The 25,780-nt window shown below is 38.6% G+C and overlaps 2 protein-coding genes across 4 annotated transcripts in view; both read right to left on the bottom strand.

Moving 5' to 3' along the window:
• Positions 1 to 25,780, bottom strand: part of agbl4 (ATP/GTP binding protein-like 4) — a 464,476-nt gene that overhangs the window by 108,327 nt on the left and 330,369 nt on the right. The gene's annotated exons all lie outside the window — the stretch shown is intronic.
• Positions 451 to 17,383, bottom strand: bend5 (BEN domain containing 5). Its single transcript, XM_012877847.3, has 6 exons — positions 17,072 to 17,383; positions 15,992 to 16,122; positions 14,263 to 14,746; positions 11,257 to 11,405; positions 2,211 to 2,424; positions 451 to 2,050 (listed from the first exon to the last, which is right to left on the bottom strand). The coding sequence occupies exons 1-6, from the start codon at positions 17,253 to 17,255 to the stop codon at positions 1,854 to 1,856; spliced, it is 1,359 nt and encodes a 452-aa protein (XP_012733301.1). The 5' UTR covers positions 17,256 to 17,383; the 3' UTR covers positions 451 to 1,853.

Here is a 25,780-nt window from a genome sequence, read left to right as displayed (position 1 = left end):
ATAGCACAAATCAGATTTTTGTTTGGTGGTGAAAAGAGCGGAATTGAGCCGTTCACACTGCCATGAAAAAGACATATCGGTTGCATTTCCCTGCAGTGTGAACGTAGCCAAGGTTTGGCAGCCATTATTTTTCCAACACTGGACACTACACACAACACTAGAGCTTCACAGGTTGCCACTGGAATCCTCTTCCACGCCTCCATGATGACATGGAGCTGGTGGATGTTGGAAACCTTGCTCTCCTCCACCTTTTGTTGAGGAGGCCCCACATATGCTCAATAGGGCGGGACACATGTAGCCCCAAAGTTAACACACCTGCTCCCCATTCACACCTGAGACCTTGTAACACTAACAAGTCGCATGACACCGGGGAGGGAAAATAGCTAATTTGTGCACAATTTGGACATTTTCATGTAGGGGTATACTCTTTTGGTCTCATATACGCTTTTTTCCAAGCGTTTTAACATTAATGGCTGTGCGTTAAGTGATTTTGAGGAGATAGCAAATTTACACTGTTATACAAGCTGTAAACTTTACATCGCATCTAACCATCATATCTTTAGGGCTGTCCCATGAAAAGATATATTTACAAAAATGTTAGGGGTGTACTCACTTTTGTGAGACAGTATATGTCCCAGGAGATTGCCAAATCAATTTAAGGCCTTTCAAGGCATCAACATGCCTTGTATCACAACAACTCTACTGTCAAGTTCAGTCAAACCAATGACAAACAGATATTAGAGATGCACCAATAGATAGGCTACAAATCAAAATAGACACATTTTTAATTAAACCCTGGGTTAGACACTGAAAAACAGTGTTGTTTTTTTGCCTTCTCATTAAGTGCACCAAAACTAAGAACTCCTACTATTTTGGTCTATAATGCTTCAACATTACAGCTTTGATTAAGTCTAGGTTGATTAAAAACCAGCTAAACCATAAATGAGTGAAATCTTTCAATTTCTTCATTTTCAATTGAATTGAAAACAATTATCTCTATTAAATAATTCACACTACTATGTTTTCTCCTCAGGATTTGCAGTGCTTTGAAAAACAGATGACCTGAAATTGGAATTGGCTGAGAAAAGTCTGATTGGTGCATCTCTCAAAATATCTGAAAAATCCTTTCATGTGCTCATATATTTCTTTTTAATAACATGAAAGGTAAAAAAAAAACAATAAAAAAAAACAAATCAAATATAGCATTACTGACTCATAACTTTGAGTCATTCTTTCCAAAAAACAAAAATCTCTCCAAGTCTTGTTCTTATGAGCGGATGAGCGACAGCACACATACTGAGTTAATCTCGTGGAGCAAACCGTCATATGGCCGTTAATAATCAAGACTTGTGCATTCGAGACCCAGACGTCCCATTCTAGGCGTTTAGTACCGACACTAAAACCCCTAACAGTCTAAGACCCAACGCTAGCTAGCATCGCCAATTACACAGCATCAGAAGACTCTACCTACAGGAATAACCTCTTACTTTTTAAAAGTTCCTGGACTCAAAAAGGATGTTCTGACACAGAACAATAAATTAACAATCACATCTAATCTCTCTTTTGACACATATGCACACATCTCTGTACCAACGCATTGGTAAAGCTTATAAAAACACTCACTCCAGCTCACATCAAACTATTCCAGGTGCTGGTGGGTATAGCTGTCTGGCAGCCAATGAAGGAAATGATAAATGTGATGCTCGCCCTATAGGGACGCGGGACGGGACCTGTGTGAAAGAAATATGACCACTTCTGGAACAGTGACAGCATTCCCCAACCCACCCATGCCAAGTCCCCTAAATATCCTGCAGACCATGCGGGGCAGAAGGCGCTGGCGTGACAGTTGATCGCTATATGCCATCGTAGGTGAAGTTTTCCATCTTGACTGTCTGTCTGATTAGCAGCTTAGACTCCCGTCGCTCCTCGTTCTTGATGGACTTGTTGATGTCCATGATCTTTTCACAGATATATTTGTTCACTTTGGACAATCTCTGCGTGATCTCAGCGCTGTCGGCTGTTTCTTGAGACACTCTGTCGTAGAGACACTCTGGAGGAGGGGCGAGTCAACGGAGTCAGTGCATCAGATGATAAGCTGCTCATCTTATTTTTGATGTCTGCTAAGTACAAACTATATTATGTACCTTTAGTTTTCATAGCTTAACTATTTCCTTCAGGCATCTGGAAGTTACAAACTTGATTGAGCTTACCTCTTACAATTTTCAGCTTGCTAGGAGACAATGGAGGTTTGGGCAAAGCGTCTTTCTTCTTTTTAGTGGCCACACCTGTGACACTACGGTTTTTAAGGGTTTCAGTACCCCAGATCATCACGGCGAGGTTCTTTGTGAACTTGGAGTCTCCCTGCGTCCTCTGAAGCTGGTGCCATTTCTCTTCCTCCACCCAGATCCCACCACCAAGATGTACCTGCAGACAACATGAGCAAGATGAAGCTTTAAATAAGCACTGAACAAAGGTTTTTATTGCCAGTTTCACGGACAATAAAAATGCACTGCAACCATTGGAAGGTTCATCTATTACAGCCATGTAATCTTTGTTTTTGGGGGAATAAGAGATATCCATTTTGTTTTATTTAATGGGGATATATTTTATTTGATGGCCTATTAGTTAATAATGTATTAATAACAGTATGTATTTATTTAATTTTGAATGAAACGGCTCTCCATATAACAATCCCTTTCTTTGAGAAAGTTAGAGTTTCGACAATTGTGGGCAATTGAGGCCTGGCATGATTAAAAAAAACACCATTCTGATACCAAAATAAAATAAATTTTAAGGCCCCCAAACGCTAAATCATATAGGACAGGAAAAAAATAAGAAATCCTGCAATTTCAATATGTGTCGCAGCGGTTTCTCTGCTCTGGCCTAACAAATGTGCAATAGGTCAGAGTTAGAATACCGTATTAATAATCATCCTAACAGCACATTTATATTATGCATATATGCGGTGGTTGAATGCCAAATGGCCCACACATTACCGTTCCTATGAAGTTGTCTTTTTTTCCTTTGATGCACTCGCTTCAGTATTCTTTACATTGCTTTGAAGTGATAGAAAATGCTGCATATCTGCAGGAGCCTTGGACAGATCACATAGGCTTAGAAACACTATATGCAAGTATTTCCTGAAGCCTGAAGGCCTGATATGTGAGCAATGCAAAAATCTATAAGGGTTTGGTATCAGCTCAGGTTACAGCATTAAACAAGATGAACCAGTGAAGCAGTGTTGATAACGCGTGTTGTCCTGGTGTTGGTCCAACAGTCGGTTGTAATTCTTAGAGTGGCACTAATCCCACTAAGAGCCATCAGCCCTGAAGAATCCTGGAGAGCAGAGTCTGAGCTGATGCTGAAACTTTGCTCCCAAATAAATCCACTCGGATACTGTTGCGCTCACACTGTATCAGTATCAGATTTATTTTATGATATGCCTCTCGTGTTGAGGGCCAGTTGTCGATGCCGTTTTAAAGAGTAATAGTCCAGTTAATAAATAACTATTTAAGTCTAAACTGGCAAAAACAAATCTTCCTGGTTTTCTTATGTTGTCAAATCTAAAACCTAATTTGTCCAAAAGCCAACTCATTTTAAATGTATTCTCTCTACCTACAATAAACCTTTTCATTTCCATCACAACTCCATGCTCTCTAAAGCAGGCTCAAATACATTCCCATCATAAAAGATCTGGTATATTATATTCCTTGTTTAGTTATTACAGCCAGTCTCAAAAACATTTTCTTTGCATAACCAAGGGCACAGTCACCTTAAACTCTCAGACCTCTGTCAAGAAACGGGACCCAACCAAGGAAGCTTATAGCAGCTTCTTATGGGCTTTTTGTCTTGCTCAAGGTTGCCATCTTTCATCCACATTTCAATCAGGCAGCGTTGTCATTTCCTCTTTTCCTACTTCTATTCAAGTAGCCTTAAACAAAACAGCTTGCACCCATGTAATTGCTTTAGTAAAGCATTATTATGAATTACGGAAATAAGTAGGCATAGAATTGCTAACATCTTATGTTAATTTTGATTCAACTGTATATTACTTCATGAACAATTCATACTACACAATTTCCTGTATATTTTCGTTCTGACGCGTATTTGGGCTAGCTCTTGTGAAATACAACAGATTGTGAATCCAGATCAAACCAAAATATCTAAGCGACTAAAGGCTGGTTCACACAGCAGGATTGTAAAAACAGTCGGATCTTCAAAGCCTGAGAGACACCGTACGTAACGATAAAAAAAAATCCTACATAAAATGTTTGGTCGTACAGTTTGCGGTGTCCGATCAGACGGCGAGCTCAACACACCCCACACAAACAGATTTCACTTAAGATCATTCAGATGTCAGACGGGAAATCTTGCAAATCCTCTTAACATCAAACGTGAGTTCAGAGTAAATAAACATGGACAACCAGGAAGAATAAAGGTTATGGAAAAAAACATAACAAAAAGAAAAGGCGCTGGTTAAAGAAGCAGAGACAAAGTGACCAGGGGACTCTACGTTTGCTGCACTATGATATGGAGTTTTTGTCTTTTTTTCTCTCGGGGAACCCCTGGCCTCGCTTTCTGATTGGCTACACGTCACATTCAACAGGCTGCCTGCTCATTTGTCCTCAGGGGACACCACTCACGGTAGGATATTGGGGCAAGACAACATGTTGAATATCCCCAATTTGAGGTCGGAGCGCCCCAGACGTTCCACCGAGCGGACCCGATCACTCATAACACGATACACATGCCAGGATGATCTCTTAAGATTATTTTAAGAGACACATCCGATAATTGCCGCCTCTCAGAAGAGGGGAGATCGGGGCGAAAATCAAGCTAAAAATCCTGCTGTGTGAAGCAGACTTTATTATGCGTGGATATTATCCATTTGAATGATGTAGCCACGTTTCCTTACTGTAGACAATAAGCAGAATACAAAAAAAAAAAAAAAAAACAATTGCGGATTGTCAAATTTAGTTTTTTGTCTTGTATCGGTATCAGCATATGTTGGCCGATCCATTAGCGCATTCAGCCGCCATGCCCTGACGTCATGTGATGTACATACGCTGCCGACGCCTCCCTCGCAGAGAGCGGCTGGTAATGTTGTAAGACTGACAACAATAACAAGAGTAAGTTTTCAATTTTTATTGTATTTTTAATGGTCTAATTTTGCTGTATTTGCCTTTTGAATGTCTGCCTCTGTGACTGTGAGCGGGAGGGGACCGCGCCTGTTTCACTCTGAGAACGGAGAACCTCTTTTCTCACTGCCATTAAGTTTAGTTTAAGAGTCGCAACGCTATTTGAAGCAAGACGGTGTCAGAAAGATGTGACAGAGTTGTGTAGATTGGCTACGAGCGCTCTTCCTCTTTGTGTGTATGAGTGCGAGCGTCTTCCTCTCTGTGTACATCTTTGACAGTTTCCTTCAGGCCAGTTGGAGCAGAATAAATTAGATAATAAAACATGGCCATAGAAAAAAATAAGTTTAATATATAAATCAAACAAAAGATGTTCTGTGGAAGATAATTTGCACCGATGGCCTGGTGTAAAAAACACCAAGTTTCAGATTGTTCACATTTCTTTAAAATTTGTTATATTGCTGTTTACAAGTGTAATTAGGAAGGTAATTTTCACTAAATAGGCCTTGTGCTGCTACATGAAGTGCACAAACAATTAAGAGATTATTTTTTTATTGTTATATTTTAAATGTGCTACATTGTTTGCTAGCCATTGTTAACGTTTTGTGTGTTTTTTTTTTTAAAGAAGCTTTGCGTAAGTTTGAAAAAAAAAAATTCTTCCTTTCTCATACATGCCTGACATGTAAAATGAATTTCCTCCATTTACTGCAGTTGCCTCTACAGGCTTCATTAGTCAGTTCATCAGAGAGCGATCAGGGTCGTGTTCTCTGTGACACACTGCGCTCTCGCTCACCTGGCTACTTTGTTGAGTACCCGTCGTCATCGATGCATTAGTGAGAGAACATAGTTTAACTTCAATATTTAGAGTTATTTTATCTTAGAAGACATGACACCTCTAAACAAAAGAGCTGTGCAGTCGCAGCAGCAGATATATTTCCTCTTCTCCAATGCACAACACTAGTGTGATTTAAACATCTGGCCGGGGGGGGGGAAACTTGCAAAAGCTCTGAAACTATGCTCCTTTTAATTAATGTTTCTTTTTTGGTTTAAATTGACACTTGTGTAACATTTGTTATCATTGTGTTATTTTTCTCATTTAAATGTAAGAAAAAAAGAAAAAAAAAGAATCAGCTCACATATCCGTTTGTCTGATGTCAAAATAATCGGTATCGGCCTTAAAAATCCTGTATCAGTCGATCTCTAGTTGTTAGTGTCTGGAGACCAACAGCGCGGCAGCTGCTACAACCTACATCTAGTAATCAGAGCCTATGATACGAGAAGAGGCTTTACAGGTTCCGAACAGTAATGCCCCGCAAATAAAGAAAACAGGGAATACATTTTGGGTTTCTGAATCCAAATTCCTGTCAGGGATAGCCATCCTGATCAGAACAAACACATCAACCACAGCTGTGAACAGGTGCATCTTTATCGGCTGTAGGCATGTCGGATTGCACGGCAGTCACAAACCAGTCACCGCTTTCATTATTGTTTTATTAAGATTTCATTAATATTCTCTTATTTATCATGACTGATAAATAATTTGGACCCCAACACATTTTTTTCCTTCTTGTTGGATTTATGTACTCATTTTGTGCCTGCAGTGGACTTTGATCCGCAGAACTGGGACATTTTGCCAAACTTATTTTTTTAATCATTTATGAACAGACATTGATATTTGATTAAACAGATTAATCTAAAGAAAACTCTTTAATTTATTACTATTTTGTGGGTTATTTGATTGGGGTTTTGTTTTGGATGGATTTAGGATTGAAGAGTAGAGCACACAGCTGAACAGCTGATTTTGTTTATATTAAATCCAGCCGGTGCTGTAGATGGATGGCAGACGCTGTCTGAGGCGCATGCTGATGAAGTTGCTTATTGCCGTATGTCGTAAGAGATTTAGTAGTTAACGGTGGTTGTACAATGTGCACACGTCAAACCTGACATTGTACTAAAGATTATTAAATCCACATTGCACAGTGTGTCACGGTGCAGTCTTATAAGATTGCTAAAATCGCACCGTGTAAGAAGGCCATAAAAGTGTTCTGCTACTTTTCCTTTCCAGCACAAAAGTTGCTGAAGGTAATATTTCCACTTAGGGCAGACTGTTCTTCTAACGACCAGCCAATTTCACCTGCTGTGACATCTAAACAAACTCAGGTCAAAAGTCGTAGCTTTGATTACCCACATTAGAGCTCAGCCTGCAGCTTTCTACACAATGTGTGAGTGTACGTTGCATAAACCAGTGCAAAACAGTCAAAGCTGACTGCCAGGCCAGAAGAACTGACCTGGTCTTAAAGGTGAACAAATCTGTCTCTGTTTTCCTTCTCTATTCTCTTATCACCGTAAAGACTTTAGGCGAGCCTCCAAAACGCTTTTCCCTGTGCGGCTAATGTGCTTTAGGCTGCAAGCCAGCAGACAAGCTTTTTACTGGCCTTAAGTTAGACAAGGCTGTTTTCATCCTCCCAGCCCTTTTGCTCTCGTTTATCTCTTTCTCACCATCTCGCCCCCTCCTCCTTTCCTAACCTCCCTTTGCACTCTCACTAGGCCTAACCTGTCAGTCACTTTAAATTCTTCTCGTGCAAATAATTAATATGGGTTCCCTGATGTAGGAGCGTTCTAATTTGCAAGTGTTCTTCACGCTTGAAGTGGCCACGGACCCAAGAGCTTGTAGTACCGATCTCCCCCCCCCCCCCGTCATCAGAGGCAGGCTGGCTGGTTGAGTTACAGCAGAGAGGGAAGTAAAGAACCCTAACAGGCTAATAAACACTGATGATGCTGGCTGGGCTTACAGGAACAATAATAATCTTCTCAACCTTGTTTACCTGCTAGGACAGGGCAGCAAAGGGGAAAGGACTGATCAGCTGCGACAGCGTGTTTCACAGTTTATGGTTGTTAACAGGGAATGCAGCGTTTCCTACAAAAATCAGGACACTTTGTACGGTCACGCACAAGCAAATGGGCAGGAATGCTAAATCAAGCAGTAAAAAGTTGGTAGAGGGCTATCAGAGTTATGTTCATGTTTCACAACTTACAAACCAGAGCTTCACTCAGAGTGCCAAAATTACCAAAAGTTAATGAAACATTTAAGAGTTTATATATATATATATATATATATATATATATATATATATATATATATATATATATATATATATATATATATATATATATATATAATCCCTGGAATTAATATAATAAATTAACTGAAAAATAATTAATTTATTCATATCACTGAAAATGTGCACACAATTTATAAAATCCAAGAATAAATGATTATACTGAAGCTTCTTTAAATTATGATGCTGGTATGTAAAATTAGTATTTAAGTCTTTCTTCAAATATTTCATTGTTCATTTGCTGCAGTGCTCCACGTAAATATGGTTTATAACATCAAACTGAAAGGCAGCAGGGTCCACATAAGACCAATTAGCCAACGAGTTTCATTAGTAATATTAATAATGCTCATAAATCAAATACATTCAGAAATATACAATTACAATTATGAAATATTTGTTTTGTGATTATAATTTAATAATTTATGCATTTCCAATTTCAACAATTTGACACATTTAACTGCTTTTTGTAATTCAATAACAAACTCATCTTTAAATATCTCACCAAAGGATATGTAAATAAGGACGGAGGGGTACCTGTACTTTTATAGGCACCGACCAAATCCCGTTGGTACTACCGAGTACCGATTCACGTAAAATCAAACGGTACAATCATTCGGTACCTAAATGCATCATTGTGACAATGAGGGAGAGGGAGAATGGGCAATTTTCCATGCCGGAGAGGAACACAGCATTGCATGCACAAGAGTGTAATGACGTCAGTAGCCACTGGTCCAGTCGACAAAGCGTGGCTGATAGAAAGCGCTGGAACGTATGGCTCTACTTTTCAAAATGTGATGCAGATTACACTCGCTGCAATATTCATGACGCAAAGTGCAAGGCCAAAGGCAGGAATATTTATAATCTGAGGAAGCACCTGGTCACTGCTGCCAATTTAGCAAATTTCTCACAATATTCAGCGACTTTCCAGACCTGTCCAGCGACCTTTTTAAAAAAAATGGAGCGGCTAGCAGGAAAAAAATTGCGTCTTTCTTCTGCGTTATTGATGACTTCTCATGAAAGCACCAATGCCAAGGCAGCAGCGAGTGCTGATGTGAGCCCCGTCACACTTCTCCAAGCGCTGTCTCACAGGCAGCTGCTGCTGCTGCCTCTCTGTTCCTACATTGATAAAGTATCCCGCCCTGGATTACGAAGTGGGATAAATATAATGCTTTTAATAAAAAAAAAAAAAAAAATCTCTGAAACTGTTGCACTAAAATAATTCCCTGAATTTGATTTACACACAGCTTCAATCTCTGACGCAGGAGTGTCCAAACCTTTTGGTACATGGGCCAAAATTGTCAAGTCAAAGGAACTCGAGGGCCAAAAAATGAACACAATTAAAAAAAAAATAATTACGTAATTTTTGTTTTACCTGCTCTACAGAATATGATAATTTTAAATAAAAAAATGAGGTAGATTTTTTTTGTAGGAAATTAATGTGTAAATCATTGTAGATCCAAAATTGAAAAAAAAAATGCGCTTTGCTCATTTGTTGTATTCATTCAGTTTGCAAATTATTTTGAGTAATTTAATTTAACAATAATAAAACTTGCTCTTTTTGGTCTAGCAATATAAGAACAGTATTTGGGTCAGTTGTTCTTTGAAAACACTTTCTTTATTTAGCCAATTTTAGTAATTGAATTCAAAGCAGATTTTAATGCACCAAAATCTGCATTTAAAGCAAATAAATATCATTGGACAGATGTCACTATGAAATTAAAGAGAGTGTCAAAACTGTGTTTCTTAAAAGATGTACAATACTTTGTGTTGTACTTAACATTTTCAACTGTAGGATTTGAACTTTTCTGTAATAATTTTGCCCTAATTAATAACTAAAAGCTTCCATCTGCTCAGGCACCTGTGCTGATGGACCAAATATTTCTTGAAATACAATTGGGGGGGCCACCCAACATCAGTACAGGGGCCACAAATTAACCTGACAACAGCCAGCTGCATGTATCGCTCCGCCTAGCTCCACTCACATACATCTGGGACACGGCCATAGGCATTGCCTTTACTGAAGGCTGGGCCTTATCAAAACTCCTTGCATATGATTGGATAAGCCACTTGTCTGTCATCTTTATCGACGTGCTATTTCAACCACTCACACCGAAGCTAACCCGTGACGCTGATGAGACCGACGCCGGAAAAAAAAAACTTTTTTTTTTTTTTTAATGTGTTTGCGGCTCTAGTGCAGGGTTTCCCGCAGCGCTATCTTGGCGAGGCGGCCGCGGAAAACGTGTCGTCCACCCCCCCCTCCGCTCCGCGAGCCGGTCCGCGGAAAACGTGTCGTCCACCACCCCCCACCCCCGCTCCGCGAGCCGGTCCGCGGAGAAAAAGTCATTCACGTCCGCGTACGCGCCCCGGAAAACTTGCCAAATCCGGTCGGGAGAAGGGCGAAAACATGGTTTCCACCAACAAAAGCCTTCAGAGGCGTTCTCTGATGTTCTTTTAATGAAACAATATTAGGTAGATTGGACAACACGGAAGAAATAGCAGCATCAATGCCAACGCTTGCTTCCTCGATGCGAGCCGCCATTGTTGTTGGAATCTCACGGTGGCTTCTCCACTACGTCACATCCATGAAACACCCGCCCTGCGTCCTGATTGGCCAGACCAAAAATTTGGTTGGGGAAATCACTTTCAACGAGCCATGTCCCAGATGTATGTGAGTGGAGCTAGGCGGAGCGATACATGCAGCTGGCTGTTGTCAGGTTAGCCACAAATGGCCTATTGGCTCAAATGTGAAAGGTACCCATCCCAATAAATTAGAAAGCTGTAAAAATAAAATAAAAAGTTCCAAGTTCCATGTTATGAATACAGTTTAGATGAATGATCTGTCAAAATGTATCAGTATCAGAGAAAAGAACCACTGAAAATAAGAAACATCACTCAGAACAAGCCAAAAGCCTAGAAAAAGATGAGCTAAGCTATGATTAAACATAAAAGCACAAGTTAACAAGTCGAGCTCTGGATTAAGTTTTAAGCCCAGTTAGACTCACCTTCCCATCATTGCAGGTGTACACTGTTCTGGGTGAGGGCGAATAGCTTGAACTTGTGTTGGCTTCTTCCCTGCATGTCTCCTGGGCTTCAACTATAGGTTCGACCACTTCAGCCTTGATTGTCTGAGTGCCATTGTCGTGCATAGGCTCTAGGAGACAAAGGTGACATTCAACATTACAGAGACAACGACTGGACCCTCATCTCCAGCTGAACGAGCCCTTTCCTGATGGTCAGTCAATGTGGTGAAGAGAAACACATAATGATGCAAGTTTCAGGTGTTTGTTTTTACTGCTGGAAGAGTCGGTTTCTTTCCTGCTGCAGGTCTGGGCTTCCCCCATGGCCTGCGACAGTAACTAAGCTGCTCTGCTAGCTGGCCACGCTAAGCTCTAGTGCAGCTGATGAGTTTTAATATCGGTCAACGACGCACTCTATTCCCGGACTGACAGACTCCCGGGGCGCTCTAATCTGTAGCCGGTCCATTAGATGAACTAGCCAGCATTTAGGCTCCTCTGTTTGCATCTGCAGGGGGTCTGATCTAAACACCAGCATCTGCTAAAGATCAACTTCGCACGCTGCTTTATGACACCACTATTAACCATTACTCCAAGTGTGTTTTAAAATCTTTTGCCTGAAATATTATCCTACGTTAATATTCCGCTGGTTTCAAAAGACTGAAATTGCACATCAAACAGAGCGCAGGAGGAACATTTCAAGGCTCATGATGATTCAAAAATTAAAAGGCATACCCCATTCAAAACCATCATTCTTGTTTCAGAGTTAGTTTTTCACTCTCTGAAATATTCACTAAATTAACTACTGCACCCTTGATTAATGTTATGTAACAAATAGTTGATTCACAAAAATACTTAAGTCATATATTTATTAAAATAAAGGCCCCAATTATGTTCTTTACTACTGACCAAAGTCAGTGTGTGACAAAAATATTTTTGCTTTAAATGTACATTTTTTATACCTCTGGCAGATTTTGATTTAAAGTCATCATTTAACTTGAACAATTTGTCTTTTTTTCTGACTGGAAAGGATGTAGATGATTGTCAAAGTGTGACACAACAATGTGCCAGAATTTCAAAAACGAAACAATTTCTAAGTATTTGTTTACTTCCATTTCATGTAGAAGAGCCCAGCTGAAAGTAATCACACCCACTGCAAGTTGTGAGCCTCTATGAGAAAAGATTCAAAATAGCCTTTGCTGTTCTCAAGATTAGTAATTACCATGATTTCTTAGGTAATTTCTATTGTTTACTTTAAGTCAGCACGTCAATCAGCAGCTCTCTGGAGTTGGTTTGTGGCAAATAACTAAAACAACAACTCAGTGAGGACAACGGGCTACAAGGTGTTATAGTCAAATGTATGCACAACGCCAACAGCGAAAAAAGCGTATTACAGCTGCAGTAGGTAACTTTTGTAAAACTGTCACTATGTCCTGACAGCACATTAGCGAGGGACCTGTGAGGTGTGCTTGTTCAAATTTTCAGGCTAAGTCCACAGTTTTCTCATAACTGCCTACTGCAGTTTTAATAAGACAAGCTCTACACAAAATCACCACCAAGGTCCTCCTGAAGGACGTGGGCCACAGCAGTGGCAACAACTCAAGGCAGATAGCCTAAAAGACTGCACGCTGCTCTACTTCATGGCTGCAGGCCAAGGGTGATGCCAGTTCTTTGAGTGAGGAACACCATCCCCTGCTGGGCCTTTGCAAGATTTTCTCTGAGGAAAGAAAAATACTTTTTGGTCTTTTGTGGTCAGATAGAGAGATAAAATTAACTGTCGGGCCACAGCAATGCAGCCATCATAACAAAGGACAAGCATTCATCCTTAGAACAGCATCCTCATGGCCAAGTATGGTGGTGGGAACATAAGGTTCTGGGTGTGATTTCAGCCATTGGGAATCCAACCAAAGTAAATTGGCATCATGAAAAAAAGAAGAGCACTACAACATGATTCTCAACATTGTCGTCAGGCAGTCTGCAGAGAAACCTGGTCTTGGGGACCACTGGATGTTACGGCAGAACAGTGACCCAAAACAATTTACGTAGTGAAGAAAATTTTAGCTGACAAAAAAAAAAAAACACATTAGCAAATTGAATAGATATGTGGAAAGTGATAAAGATTAGCGGATTGCGGCTCACTGCAAAAGACGAATGGTCAAAGATACCAGTGAGAGACCTGCAGAAAGCTGGTCAGCAATTAGATGAAGCATTTATTTGATGTAATAGCTAATACAGGCTTTCCATTGATTATTTAAGAGGGTAAAAGCTTTGACTTGGCATTTTTTAGTTGGAAAAGAGAAGTTGTTTTTTTTTTATACACACACACACACACACACACACACACACACACACACACACACACACTACCCTTCCTATAGTGTTTTATCTTTTCAGAGATGTACCATAATTTCCAGTCAGAAAATAACATATAGGCAGACTAATAATAACCACATTTATATACCCCAGGGGGTATGAATAATTGTGGTTTTAACTTTATGCACTCCATGTGTGCTGATGACAGATAGGCCAGGAAAACAAATGGCACAATAATAAGAGTATGCATGTAAATTTAAAATCTATTCATGTATAAGAAAAGAGAACCTCTATTCTGACATGCAGTTAGTATTTTCTTTTCAGATCCTTTTTATGCTGGTTTTCCATAAATAACTTGCTAATGGGCTCCTCCTCTGTGATATTAAATACATTTACTTATAATTCCCCTAATCAAGCTTAAACCCGTATTACTGCCTGCACTGCCAGCTCTCCCTGTAGAACAAATGAAACTGCACATACATCCATCGTCTGTCTTCAAAGTCAGGATTACTTTTCAATGCAGAATAAGAACGTATTCGTCCAAGTTTTGACTAACAATTTATATAACACCTGATTGAATTGTTATTTATAACTTTATCTTTACTGGTGAAGTCAGTAATCATGTGAGTACCACGGATTGCTGAGGGCTGTGTGTCGGAGTGCAAGCTCCTGTTCTCTCACCGCTGCCCAGTCTCATGAGGAGTACATCCTGCAGCCTTCTGTTGAAGTCCCTCAGTTCTTTCACTTCTGTCAGCAAGCTGCCGTACTCCTTCAGCTTCTTGGCCTGCTGCACCAGCTGTCTGCGGGTTCTCTCCAGCTCCTGCTGCAGTCTCCTCATCTCCTCCTCCTGCTGCCTGTAGCTGTGAACCAGCTCCTCATACAAAACCCTCGGAACGACGGCCGCCACTACCTCCGACACACAATGCGTGTCCACCTCCAAATGTTGCTGCTGCTGCTGGTGGTGATGATGATGATGCCGGTGCTCTGCCTCCATTTCTTCCTCTTCGTCATCCGCATCCTCTCCCTCCTCGGCCAACCGGTCCTCATCCAAGTCCTCTTCACCTTCCATATAGGAGTTGGCTGCGTTTCTCTCCAGGCGAGCCACCACTGCTGCGAGGCTCTTAGAGGAGTTAGAGAGGGGCTTTCCATGGTCATGAGACAGGGCCTAAACAAAACGGCATATTAGAAAAGGCATGGACCAGATAAATGACATCTGTACTGTGACCACAGGGAAGTTAAATGTTACAGATATGAAATTGTACTGACACAACTGCAGTTCTAACACTCAGATATTGTCACATGTGCTGATATCAGAACCACTTTATATTAAGGCTGCATGACTTTAGGAAAACCCTGACATTGCAGTATAATCTAGTGGTTTTATGATAATAACAATTACGGGTAATGCAGATTTTCCTCTCTACTGTGATTACCATTATCATGATGTTCACACCACTCTCCCTGTCCTTTAGCATCCTAGCTGTAGCTCAAGTGTGGACAGTGAAAGTCGGACTACGTGGTCAACTTTATTGTTGGAAAGTTGAGTTTGAATGAATGGTTCCAAAAAACATATAGCCTACCGAATATTATTGCAATAGCAAAAGGACTAATTATACTCCTTTCGGCACTTTAAACTTAATGGGCAACAAAATAACAATGTCTGCCTTTTCAAAATACCAGAAAAATAATAGATTGACTACATTTCTTAAATGTCTTCAGCCAATAAAACACTGTATATATATTTTATATCCAACAAACTTATCTTTGCTCTACATATGATCAGGTCTGATGCGGTCAGGCCTTGAAGCATTTCAAAAATAATTTTTGTGGAATTATGGTTTTTCATTCATTTTACTATAAATGATTTCAACACAAAACAAAAACAGTCCATGTAGGGACATGACAGAGAATGCAATCGGTTTGTTTTGACTGTGCAGATCTCAGTAGGACCAGAGGAAAGGAGTCACCGAGTTCTCTGATGAGCTGCTCAGCGGATTTGCCGGTGAAAGGGCAGCTGTCCAGAGTGCTGAATTTGTGTTAATCCAGCATATGGTAAAAATAGCGTTGGGGATTTTGGATGTCAGCCAAGTTTATGGAAATGTGATATCAAATCATCAAAGGACAAATTAAAAAGCTGTTTATACATGGTATGTCAAATAATAAGAAAAACGAATTAAACTACTTTGCCGACTTAAAAAACAACGATGATCTTACTTGATCTCAGTTATTTAATACTTTATTCTCTGAATGCTTTCAAACATAAAAGTTTCTATTGCTATCAGAAGTGCATGACGAAAGAAAAATAAACCCATGCTCATTACATAAATAAATGGTATGTATTTTCTGGAATAAAAGTACAAAAACATTTGATGCAACGCAGATCGGCCAGTTTACAGGGGTTTGAGCCTACCTTTTTATGCCTCAGGGGCAATCTCTCTTCTCCAAAATTGTTCTCCATAGACTTTCCTGAATTCCTGATGGACATCTTGGGAATTTTCATCTTCTTCTGAGTTATACTGTCTTCAAATTCCTCTACTGTATCTGTAAAGTCATTGTTTAGAAGGGGTTACACGTGTTTGGTAATGAAAGCTGAAAGCAGACAAGAGAAATAATAATCCAAATGTTTTGTCCCGTCATTCTGACCCCACCAGACTAACTTTAGCACTACAGAGGGTAAGCCTTTGGGCGGACTGCGGTATGATCTGACATTGCTCTGATCTCGCAAGCCGGGCAGTTCACTTTATTAAGGATGCAGCTTAATATAAAATGCACAGGGGAAAACAACTGTGTGCAGACATCATTTACCAAAGCAAGAAATCGCTTCGCTTACGCGGCTGATTATGTTTCCAAACCGCCAGGACGTCGACATGTTAACTGATGGATGGACGTGTCACACGGAAATGGCTGCAGCGCCGCAAACTCTGTAGCACAAAGCTACACAGAAGCTAACCGGCTAGCCGCCTAACAAACACTTTCGGGCTAGAGTTGCAACAACACCCGGCAGCTTTCATAAAATAACTAATTAAACACTGCGTTCGCAATGCGATGCTAATTATATGCCCACATTTAGTCAGCTACTCGTAGTTAGCATGCTAATGTAAGCTAGCGGCGTTAGCTTAACGGTGTAAACAATTACTTTGGCTCGTCACAGCGGTAAATGGCACACATCTGAACCGCGAACCGCGCTTTACAGAAGAGCAGCGGGTTCCTACTGGAGCGGGAGGCAGCGAAAATAAAAGTCTACAAAGCACCCGCAAGCTATGACAGCCTCCCGAAGTTAGCAAACAGTACTAGCATGTCTTACTAGCTGGGCTACAGCGGAGGACGTTGTTGTTGCTGTCAGATTCCAGCTGATCGCCTCCTGACGGAGCCACCGAACACGCTCGCTTTGACAGCTCCCCCGCGTACACGCACGGGACCGCTAGCTATTCCCACGGACACAGCGAGAACCAGAGCCGGCGTCGGCGGCGTGTCGGGAGGAGTAACTTACCTGCAAGGGCAAGGATCTGTGCTTCGCACGGCTGGCCTGCGCAGCCATTCTCCTCAGCTCTGTGAACCAGATACACCTTCTGATTATCAAAATCTGTCCTGTGCAGAGGTCTGAAATCTTCGATGGTTGAAACGGGTAACGCGTAGCACATATCGTCTTCAAAGAACCTAACAAAAGCATACATTATTTAGTTCTCTTTGGTCCTGCACTTTGGATATGGTTAACAGTTTTTCCTCACAAAGTATTTAAAAAAATATACTCATGGGGGGTTGGGGGATGGTGTCTGCGCTCGGCTACTCTTGCCTGGTCCACATCACCAGTGTAGATCATCAAGGCAGAAGTAATAGACATAACTTTAAGCTTAGTTTTGGGTATATGTTTGAGATGTTTAGTGTTAGATCTTTCTAGGGCTCCCACAAATGTCCCTTTTAAAAACCGCATACCTTTCTAGACTCGGATTAAAGAATAGGCACTGAGGAGATTCTCACCATATAATAACCTCTGAGTGAAAATGCCACACACACACGAAACAAAACAAAACAAGATGGTTCATGCATGCTTTGTAATACGATATTATAAAACGCAGTGTTGAAAAACAAGTGGTTATGTGATTTTTCTGCTTTAAAATGCTACTTTTCAAAAACAAATTAGAAATTTTAATAACATTTCTCATGCTTCAAATAATAATAGAAAATACATTTAAATAAACAAAAGTACTGACCAATGTATTGTTAACCACAAATTAAATACCAATGAACATATTAAATAAAACAACAATAATGATAAAACATTTAAATAATATGTCATTTATGTTGGATGACGATGAACTGATGATTAACTTTTTATATTTTATTCATTGTGGGGTGAGATAGAAAACACTGAGAGGGTTTCGACATGTGGTGGTTGGGCTTACTCTTAATCTGAAGTAGGATGGAAACTGGATAATTCTTAATTTACAGCTTTACACGCTGGACAGTCTTTTGTCATTTTTTTTAATTGAACATTTTCAATGACCAAACAACCATTCAACACAAAATAAGCAAACATACATAAAACAAATGACAAAAAGTACTTCTATAATCAATAGGAGTGAAACAGGAGGGTTATATGTGAAAAATTTTCAAATACCAGAAGTTATCTTAAGGCATAAAAAAAAGTCGTCAATGTTTTTAGATTTGTTGAACCTTCCAGGGATCTAAAGTAGGTTTTTAGTTCAACCTTAAATTTAAAAATATTGGGTTTTACATTTGCCCACTTACATTTATGAATATAGACTTTTTCAAATAAGATTAAAAACATTCAAAATAAAAACATGGGATTTGCAGTCTTTTCTTTCACTAAAGAAGAGAATGTCTTTATATTGTAGCTTAACTTGAATGGCACAATATACTTGAAACAAGTGTTCACTTTCAATGCAAAAAAATTAACATAGGCTAAATAAAGTCATAGAAAAGATGGCAAATTGTTTTGCAAAGTGTGTTACAGAAGGTACAGGACTCATCCAAGACATCTCTATATCTGTTAATAAATTGATTTGTTGGACATATCTAGTGGATTATTTTAAAATGTACTTCCTTTATCTTACTAGAAACTAAAATACTTATTAGCATAAGTCCAGGTGGATGACCAATTAACATTCTCAAAGATGCTATTCCAGATGAATTTACAACATGAAGTTGTTTTTTGTCCAGGATATTGATGCTGTTTATGATAATATCATTTTTCAGTGGTGCCTGTGTATTTGATTCATTTCCATTTTGTAACAGCCTAACAAAACCTGTAGGAATTGCAAAAACCGTACTATATTCTCTCGCAGACACTGGGGATCTGAATGTCAAACACTCAGTTTATGCAACAAGATTACCTTTTCCGTTCACTAATTGGGATACATAATTTATATTATTTTGGATCCAATTCTCACAGAATATTGATTTATCTTTGTATTTAATATATTTGTTGCTCCAAATCTAAAATGTGTATAAGGAAAAATTATGTTTGTACATAAGAAGCCAACATGATAAAACCTGTCTGTGAAAATTAGATAATTGGATAGGAAGTTTGTTTACATCAAAATCACATTTAAGGAGGAATTCAATCCTTCTAACTTCCTTAAAGATGAGGTTTGGGATTAAGGACCACAATTTATGCTTGTCTCTAATAAAATGTTTGATCCAGTTCATCTTGGAAATCTAATTTGATGTATTGAAATCTAGCATATTTAAGCCCCCTTGATTATAAGGATTATTAAGTACTGATCTATTTAGGTAATGAGATTTATTTTTCCAGATGTAGTTATGAAGAGCAGAGTGTACTTTTTTATGAAGTATTTAGGAACATCTATCACTTTTGCAGAATGTACTAAACGAGATAATCCTTCTGTTTTTGAAAAAAGGATTCTGCCTTGCGGTGACAGGTCTCTCATAACCACACATCAAATCTGTTCTTGATTTTTGGAAATAAAGTTTGAAAGTTGATTATTACTCTCTCAGACTGATGCCGGCACACCTTCATTCCCAAATAAGTTGGTTCTCGTTTGACAGGAAAACCTTCAATTTCTTGATGTACACAACCCTCATAAAGAAGAAAAAGAAAAAAAAAATAAGATTTAAAGAGAGCCCAGATACTTTAGAGAAAGCATCAATACAGTCTAATCTTTTTTACCTGAAATTTATCTTTCAAGAAAATGGCAGTATCATCTGCTAGTTGACAGCATTTGATCTCCTGACCTGAGATAGTGATCCCTTCAAATTAATCATTTTGTATCAGCAGCATTAACATTTGCATCACCAACAAAAACAGAACAGGGGCTGCCGCATCTCCTTGTTTGATAACCTGACAGGTGGGAAACCTCCGAGTGGTTCCCTCTGCGAGTTTAATTGAACTATTGTATCATGTTTTAATGGCTTTCTTAAAATATTGTCCAAAACCTAAAAAAATCCATGATATCAGAAAAAGAATTTGTGGTTTACATAATCAACAGCTTTATATATGTCAATAAACAAAATTAAGCTATTTTCAGTAATGCAATCCTTGTAATCAATCAAGTCCAGAATCAACGTAATATTGTTACTTATGTTTCTTCCTTCCATAAAGTCTGATTAACAGCCATCTATAATAATATGTAAGCGTAACTTAAATCTTTCTGCAAAAATATGACATTTTGGTATCATTGTCATATTAGGGTAATTGGCCTCCCATTATCAATTTGTAATGGATCCTTATCTGATTTTGGAATCAATGTAATTAGACCCAGACACATTGTAAGGGGGAGTTTACTTATTTCTATGGCCTCCTTGAAGACATTCAACAAGAATTCAGAAATGTGGTCCTAGATACAATTCTCATGTAAAGCTATCATTGCCTGGAGATTTGTTATTCTTCAATTTACTGATGCAATGTTTGAGCTCTTCCAGGTATAAATCTTGATCACAAATCTCCTTTTGACTTTTGTCAATCATTTGTGTCTTAATATTAACTGTTACAAGAAAGGGGAGGCTATCATTATCAGAGTATAGCTTTTGGTAAAATTTCTCAATCAAAGTACAGATTTGTTGAGAGTTTTCAGGTATTTCATTATTGATTTGAAGTTTATGTATACAGTTGAGTCTTTGATTTATTTTTCCAAATTATGAAAGTATTTGGTGTTCCTTTGGCCATACTCCAACCATTTACGTCGAGAGCGAATATAAGCACCCTGTGTCAGATTTTGATAGATTACATCTAATTCAGATTGTAACTCAGTTAATTTAATAATATCAGTCTGAGAAAGCACATCGTTCTCATGAATAGAAATGATTTCTTTCAGAATTTTTTTTCGATTAAGTCTTTTTTCTTTGGTCAATCCTTTCCCTCTTTTGATTGCATCATTACGAAACAATGGAAATTTTGCATATTTCCATTGTTTCCCATAAATATTTTCTTCTTATGCAGTTCTCCAATTACTGTTGATAATCTCTATAATTTTTTCTTTAAAAAGTTTGTTATTCAAAAGATTATTGTTCAATTTCCAGCAATTTGGAGTGTGTTTTAATATGTGGTTTACCATGTGTAGATTCAAAAAGGTTGCTTTATGGTCAGTAAATATTGATGGTTTTATTGCATGGTTTATTTTAAACATTCAAATGTGTACATAAATTATAAAGATCAGTAACTTGTGACTAAGAATTATAATAAAGTAACCTGCCACTTTTAACTACTGACAAAAAAAGAGCTTGCAATGCTGGTCAAATTTGCATAAATTAGAGATACTAAGAGGCAGATGATCAAAAATGTTCTTATTCCACTCCCATCGATGAAGGCCCTTGCTCCAACGAAGAAGGCTTTCTTCCCCTGTTTGCGTGCCTCAATGATATATGGCAATAATTAATTTGCTGCACATCTCCTTATCTTTGGCCGGTCCATGGTTACTCAGATTCTAAGTTGGCTTCTTAAGTTGGGGAAGGAGAAAAGACCTTCTCTGTTCAAGTGAACATCTTTGAATTGACAGTGGAACAAAATAATCAGGATCCATCATCACCTGTAAGATGATCTAGAGTCACAAACACAGCGGAGTAAGTTTAATGGTGGCAGCTTGTCACAGACATTATTTCCGTTTCTGAACGCAATGTCAACGGCCGCCATCGCATCATCGATCCAGACGCCCAGGACAAACGAAACAGTTTTTTTAATTGATTGAAAACTTCTGCTATTTTCTTTTCTTTTACTAAACACAATATTACAGTTAACAGTTAAAAAAAAGGGGTAAATACGACTGGCCGCATGCGGCGGTTGTTACGCTGCGTCTTTACGCATTATCCAGCTGCTGAGTTTTCCTCTGATCTGCTCCTGCTGTTGTAATTGTTCTCCGAGCAGATGTTTCATGTTTGTGCTCCAAGCGGACCCAGTGAGGCATGGACTCCTGCTTTGCCTTTAACCCACTAGCATTAGTCTTAAGCCTACAGGAAACAACACTATAGCAAATGACACTTTTATTTCTGTACCGTAACCCCTAATTCTGTATAGACACAGGCCTTTTCTAGCCTAGATGGCTATAGAAAAACAATAGGCTATTTGGGAATTGATAGTCCAGTCCCAGCATAACGTATGTTCAATGATACCAGGTTGAGGTGGTGAGGGGAACAGAAACAATTCTTCTTCTCAGTTCTGCAGGAAAAGGCATAAATACTGACTGTAAAGCGATTTTTTTTTTGAAGAGGGAGGAAGAGAAATGAGGGGTTTGGGCTGAAGGTCCCAGTATTACAAGACCCTAAAAATTCCCTTAAAAGACATTATTTTTGGGACTGAATTTAGTATGTGAACCTGAATTCAAGCGCAAGGTCATGCAGCAGCCCCACAGCACGCTTACCCCGAAAGAAAAGAGTTATGTATCAAAAGAGTTATGTATCATCTGGGATTCTCGGCAACTCGAAGCACAAAATAATCAAGGAGTTCAATCAAATCTTACTTTGTTAAGATTTTTTTTTTGGTCTTTTCAATATTGGAATAAGTGATATAGTCTGGAAATGTAAACATTATTGTGTAATTAGTTTTCATTTTCTATACTTCTGGACTTTAAAAAAAATGCTAAAATCTGATTCCAAGCTTTTCGAAACTGCATAGAAACCCAGTGTTTCAGAAAGAATTGTGATAATGAAAAGAAACCGGCAGTAATTTTGATAAAATGCTCTCTCTTGACGTCTTAAATAATTTCAGTGTTCCAGGAGGACATTTCAATCTCAATAATCGATCTGGACACCAATTACCTCTTAGTTTGTCTTCTGAGGAAACAGTTTCATGGAACTTCAGTGAGAAAAGTCCTCGGGATGATTACCTGCCCAGTTGGATGTGATCGGTCCTTGTGTTCATTCATGTGGTTCCTGCTCCTCATCTGTTCCTTGTAAAACACTTAAAGACAGCTGACAGAAATGAACTCTTTGTTATTGTAAGCCAGGTGGTTTCTACAACAGGATGGATTTCTCTCAGTTGTTACTCTAATAGAGGGCACAACAGTCGATAAATGACACTAACAATTTCGTTCTGCTTCGGCTGCCGTAATTGAAAAGTAACTGATGCAGAACAATAGAGGTTTTTTTTTTCCTTCTTTCTCTGATATGTGTTTCGTGGTTTCAGGCATTTATTTAGTTATGATTATTCCCATTTCAAATGCCAACTTCCTCCTGATGTTTGTTCACTGTGCTGTGTAACAGGTCCAAGAGTCAGACATACAATAGACTTTCAAAAACAAAACAAAAACATTGATTTAATTAATCTAAATTTGTTGCCTATATACATTGTTTAGGCTGTGTTGAGCAGCAATCGTTCAGTTGAAGTTTTACTACTGAACACAGTGTGTGTATGTGTGTGTGTGTAAAGTGTAAATTATTGTCTGGCACATCTGCATTGTGATACTTTTCATCATACCTACCAGACTATAGCAGGAAGGAGAGTGAGAGACAAGAGATCTGAGAAGCTTCTGAATGAGTCAAACAGAGGATTACTGCTAATCTAAGCCTCTGTTCGATGGCTTTTCTGTCCACAAAGCTGGGCTTGTCAACATAAGGCTGCTCAGTTTCAGGAGCTTTCTGTGTCTTAAGTGGTCATTGTTTACATAAGGAACACCTGTCTATTCCACTGGCCTGCATTGTGTCATTACCCTAATCTAGGGAAATATCATCAACTACAGTAGGTGTGTTGATGGAAAAGCACAATAAGGTACTGTGCAGTCTTTCATCATATTACATTGCTAATGTGTTTATATCTGAGAAAATCCTCTAACAGGTGAAACATGTATACACAAAATAACTTTTCTGTCAAACTTAGTGGCCGTGTCTCACAATCCAGAGTGTATGTGATAGACGTTGGATAGAATAGCCTTTTTCTCATTTACCATCTGTAAAAACTAGAAAGACAAAACCAAAACTTGGACATAAAATCTAACTGCAGAGTTTCTCAAATGCTGTCACTGTTATCTTTGGCAAATAGATCTAAGTATGATCATATGCATCTAGAAATCCACATCATCCATGATTTGGCATGAATTGTAAGGTTGGTAGTTGTGGCTCGTGCTAGCTAGGGCTGCATGATATGTGAAAAACATGCAGTAATGTCGGTGAATGTAGTGATCACAATGTGATGTGCGACAAAGGAACACATCAACATGTTAATGTCTTTTTACTGTCAGTCAGTTCATTGAAAGAAATGAACATTGAACATGTCTCTCCACAAACATGTTCATTTTCAAATGCTGTCATTTGGCTACAGCTGATGTATTGGAAAAAAATGAGTGATATGGACATAGTGATGATATTTCCTATTTCATTTCATATTTTCATATTACTGGCACGGAGAGCATGAATTCATTTTGTGTATGATTAGTAAATATTTAGTGCCATTCAAGAAGTTCTTTGTGATAGTATTTAGTTTAGATAGTAAATAGTATTTAGTATTTAACTTGGTATCTTGATATCGTCATGATACATTTCCAATATATTATGCAGAATTAGCTGCAATTTCAATACAATTTTCTGCTAAGTATTACTAAATCATGTTTGTGATTACTATGCATTGTTCCGCCCCATTGTGGATTTTTGACAGCTGCAGAGAGCACAGATGTAATATGTGTTAAAAAAAAGGTTTAATACATACAACCAGTACCTTTAGGTATAATTGGTTGAATCTAGGATATTTTACTGAACTGAACTAATACCTTTGATTTGGTCTCAGACTGTCATCACATCTTTTATCAAATATATATATATATATATATATATATATATATATATATATATATATATATATATATATATATATATATATATATATATATATAAGATTTCAGGTCTATCAACTCATGCTAACCTAACATCTTGGACTATAAGAAGGACAACCTGAAGACAACATAATGCATAATTTTCTCTTTCAGAAGAATATAAAATACCTGAAGAATTTAGGAAGCTTATTTGGTGTTTTTCATAATAAGTAAAATTTCAACTTCAAACCAATCTAAACAGGGCCAACTCATGTGGGTTAGCCTATCCTATAATAAAAGCTTATCTCATATAAACAAAACACAGAGGGGAAACTATTTTTTTTCACAGAAGCACCTACATAAGTGCAAACAGAGCAACAACATGAAGTATAAAACAGTACGTACATTAGAGAGAATATAAAGACGAGATTAGAAACAGAACAAACAAGTTGGAGGAATATAGCCATGCAATTTAAATAGAGAATTTGAGACAGAGCAGTAATCCAAAAAACAATCAGCAGTCAACAGGCAGTAGTGTAAACTGCAACAATAAAGTTAAGCTTGTGCAATCTCTTTTTGAAAGTACAGGCATGCTTGCTCATACAAATTCAAGGCAACAGTCTGCTCCAGTTCTTGGTAAGACAGTTTTTGGAGGCTCCCTTTATCATCTTGCAGGGTGAATTTACTGGATTTTAAGAACTCAGGGTCATTGTTGTGTGTCGTAAACAGGTAAAAAAAAAAGAAAGAAAAGTGTCCAAGAAGGTTGGAATGGGTGAAGAAAAGTGTCAGGTGTGTTGTGTGATAAAAGAGTATCAGTGAGAAAGAAAGGAAAGGTGTTCAATACGATGGAGAGACCAGCAATGCCGTCTGGTTTAGAGACAGTGACTCTGAGGAAGAGACAGGAGACAAAGCTGGGGGTAGCAGAGATGGATATTTTGAGGAGTGTTTAGGAGGGATAGGATCAGGAAAGAGTACATCAGAGG

Source organism: Fundulus heteroclitus, chromosome 9, assembly GCF_011125445.2.
Source record: "Fundulus heteroclitus isolate FHET01 chromosome 9, MU-UCD_Fhet_4.1, whole genome shotgun sequence".
NCBI lineage: Eukaryota > Metazoa > Chordata > Actinopteri > Cyprinodontiformes > Fundulidae > Fundulus > Fundulus heteroclitus.
The sequence above is the reverse complement of the archived record's forward strand: the minus strand, read 5'-3'. Positions and strand labels throughout refer to the sequence as shown.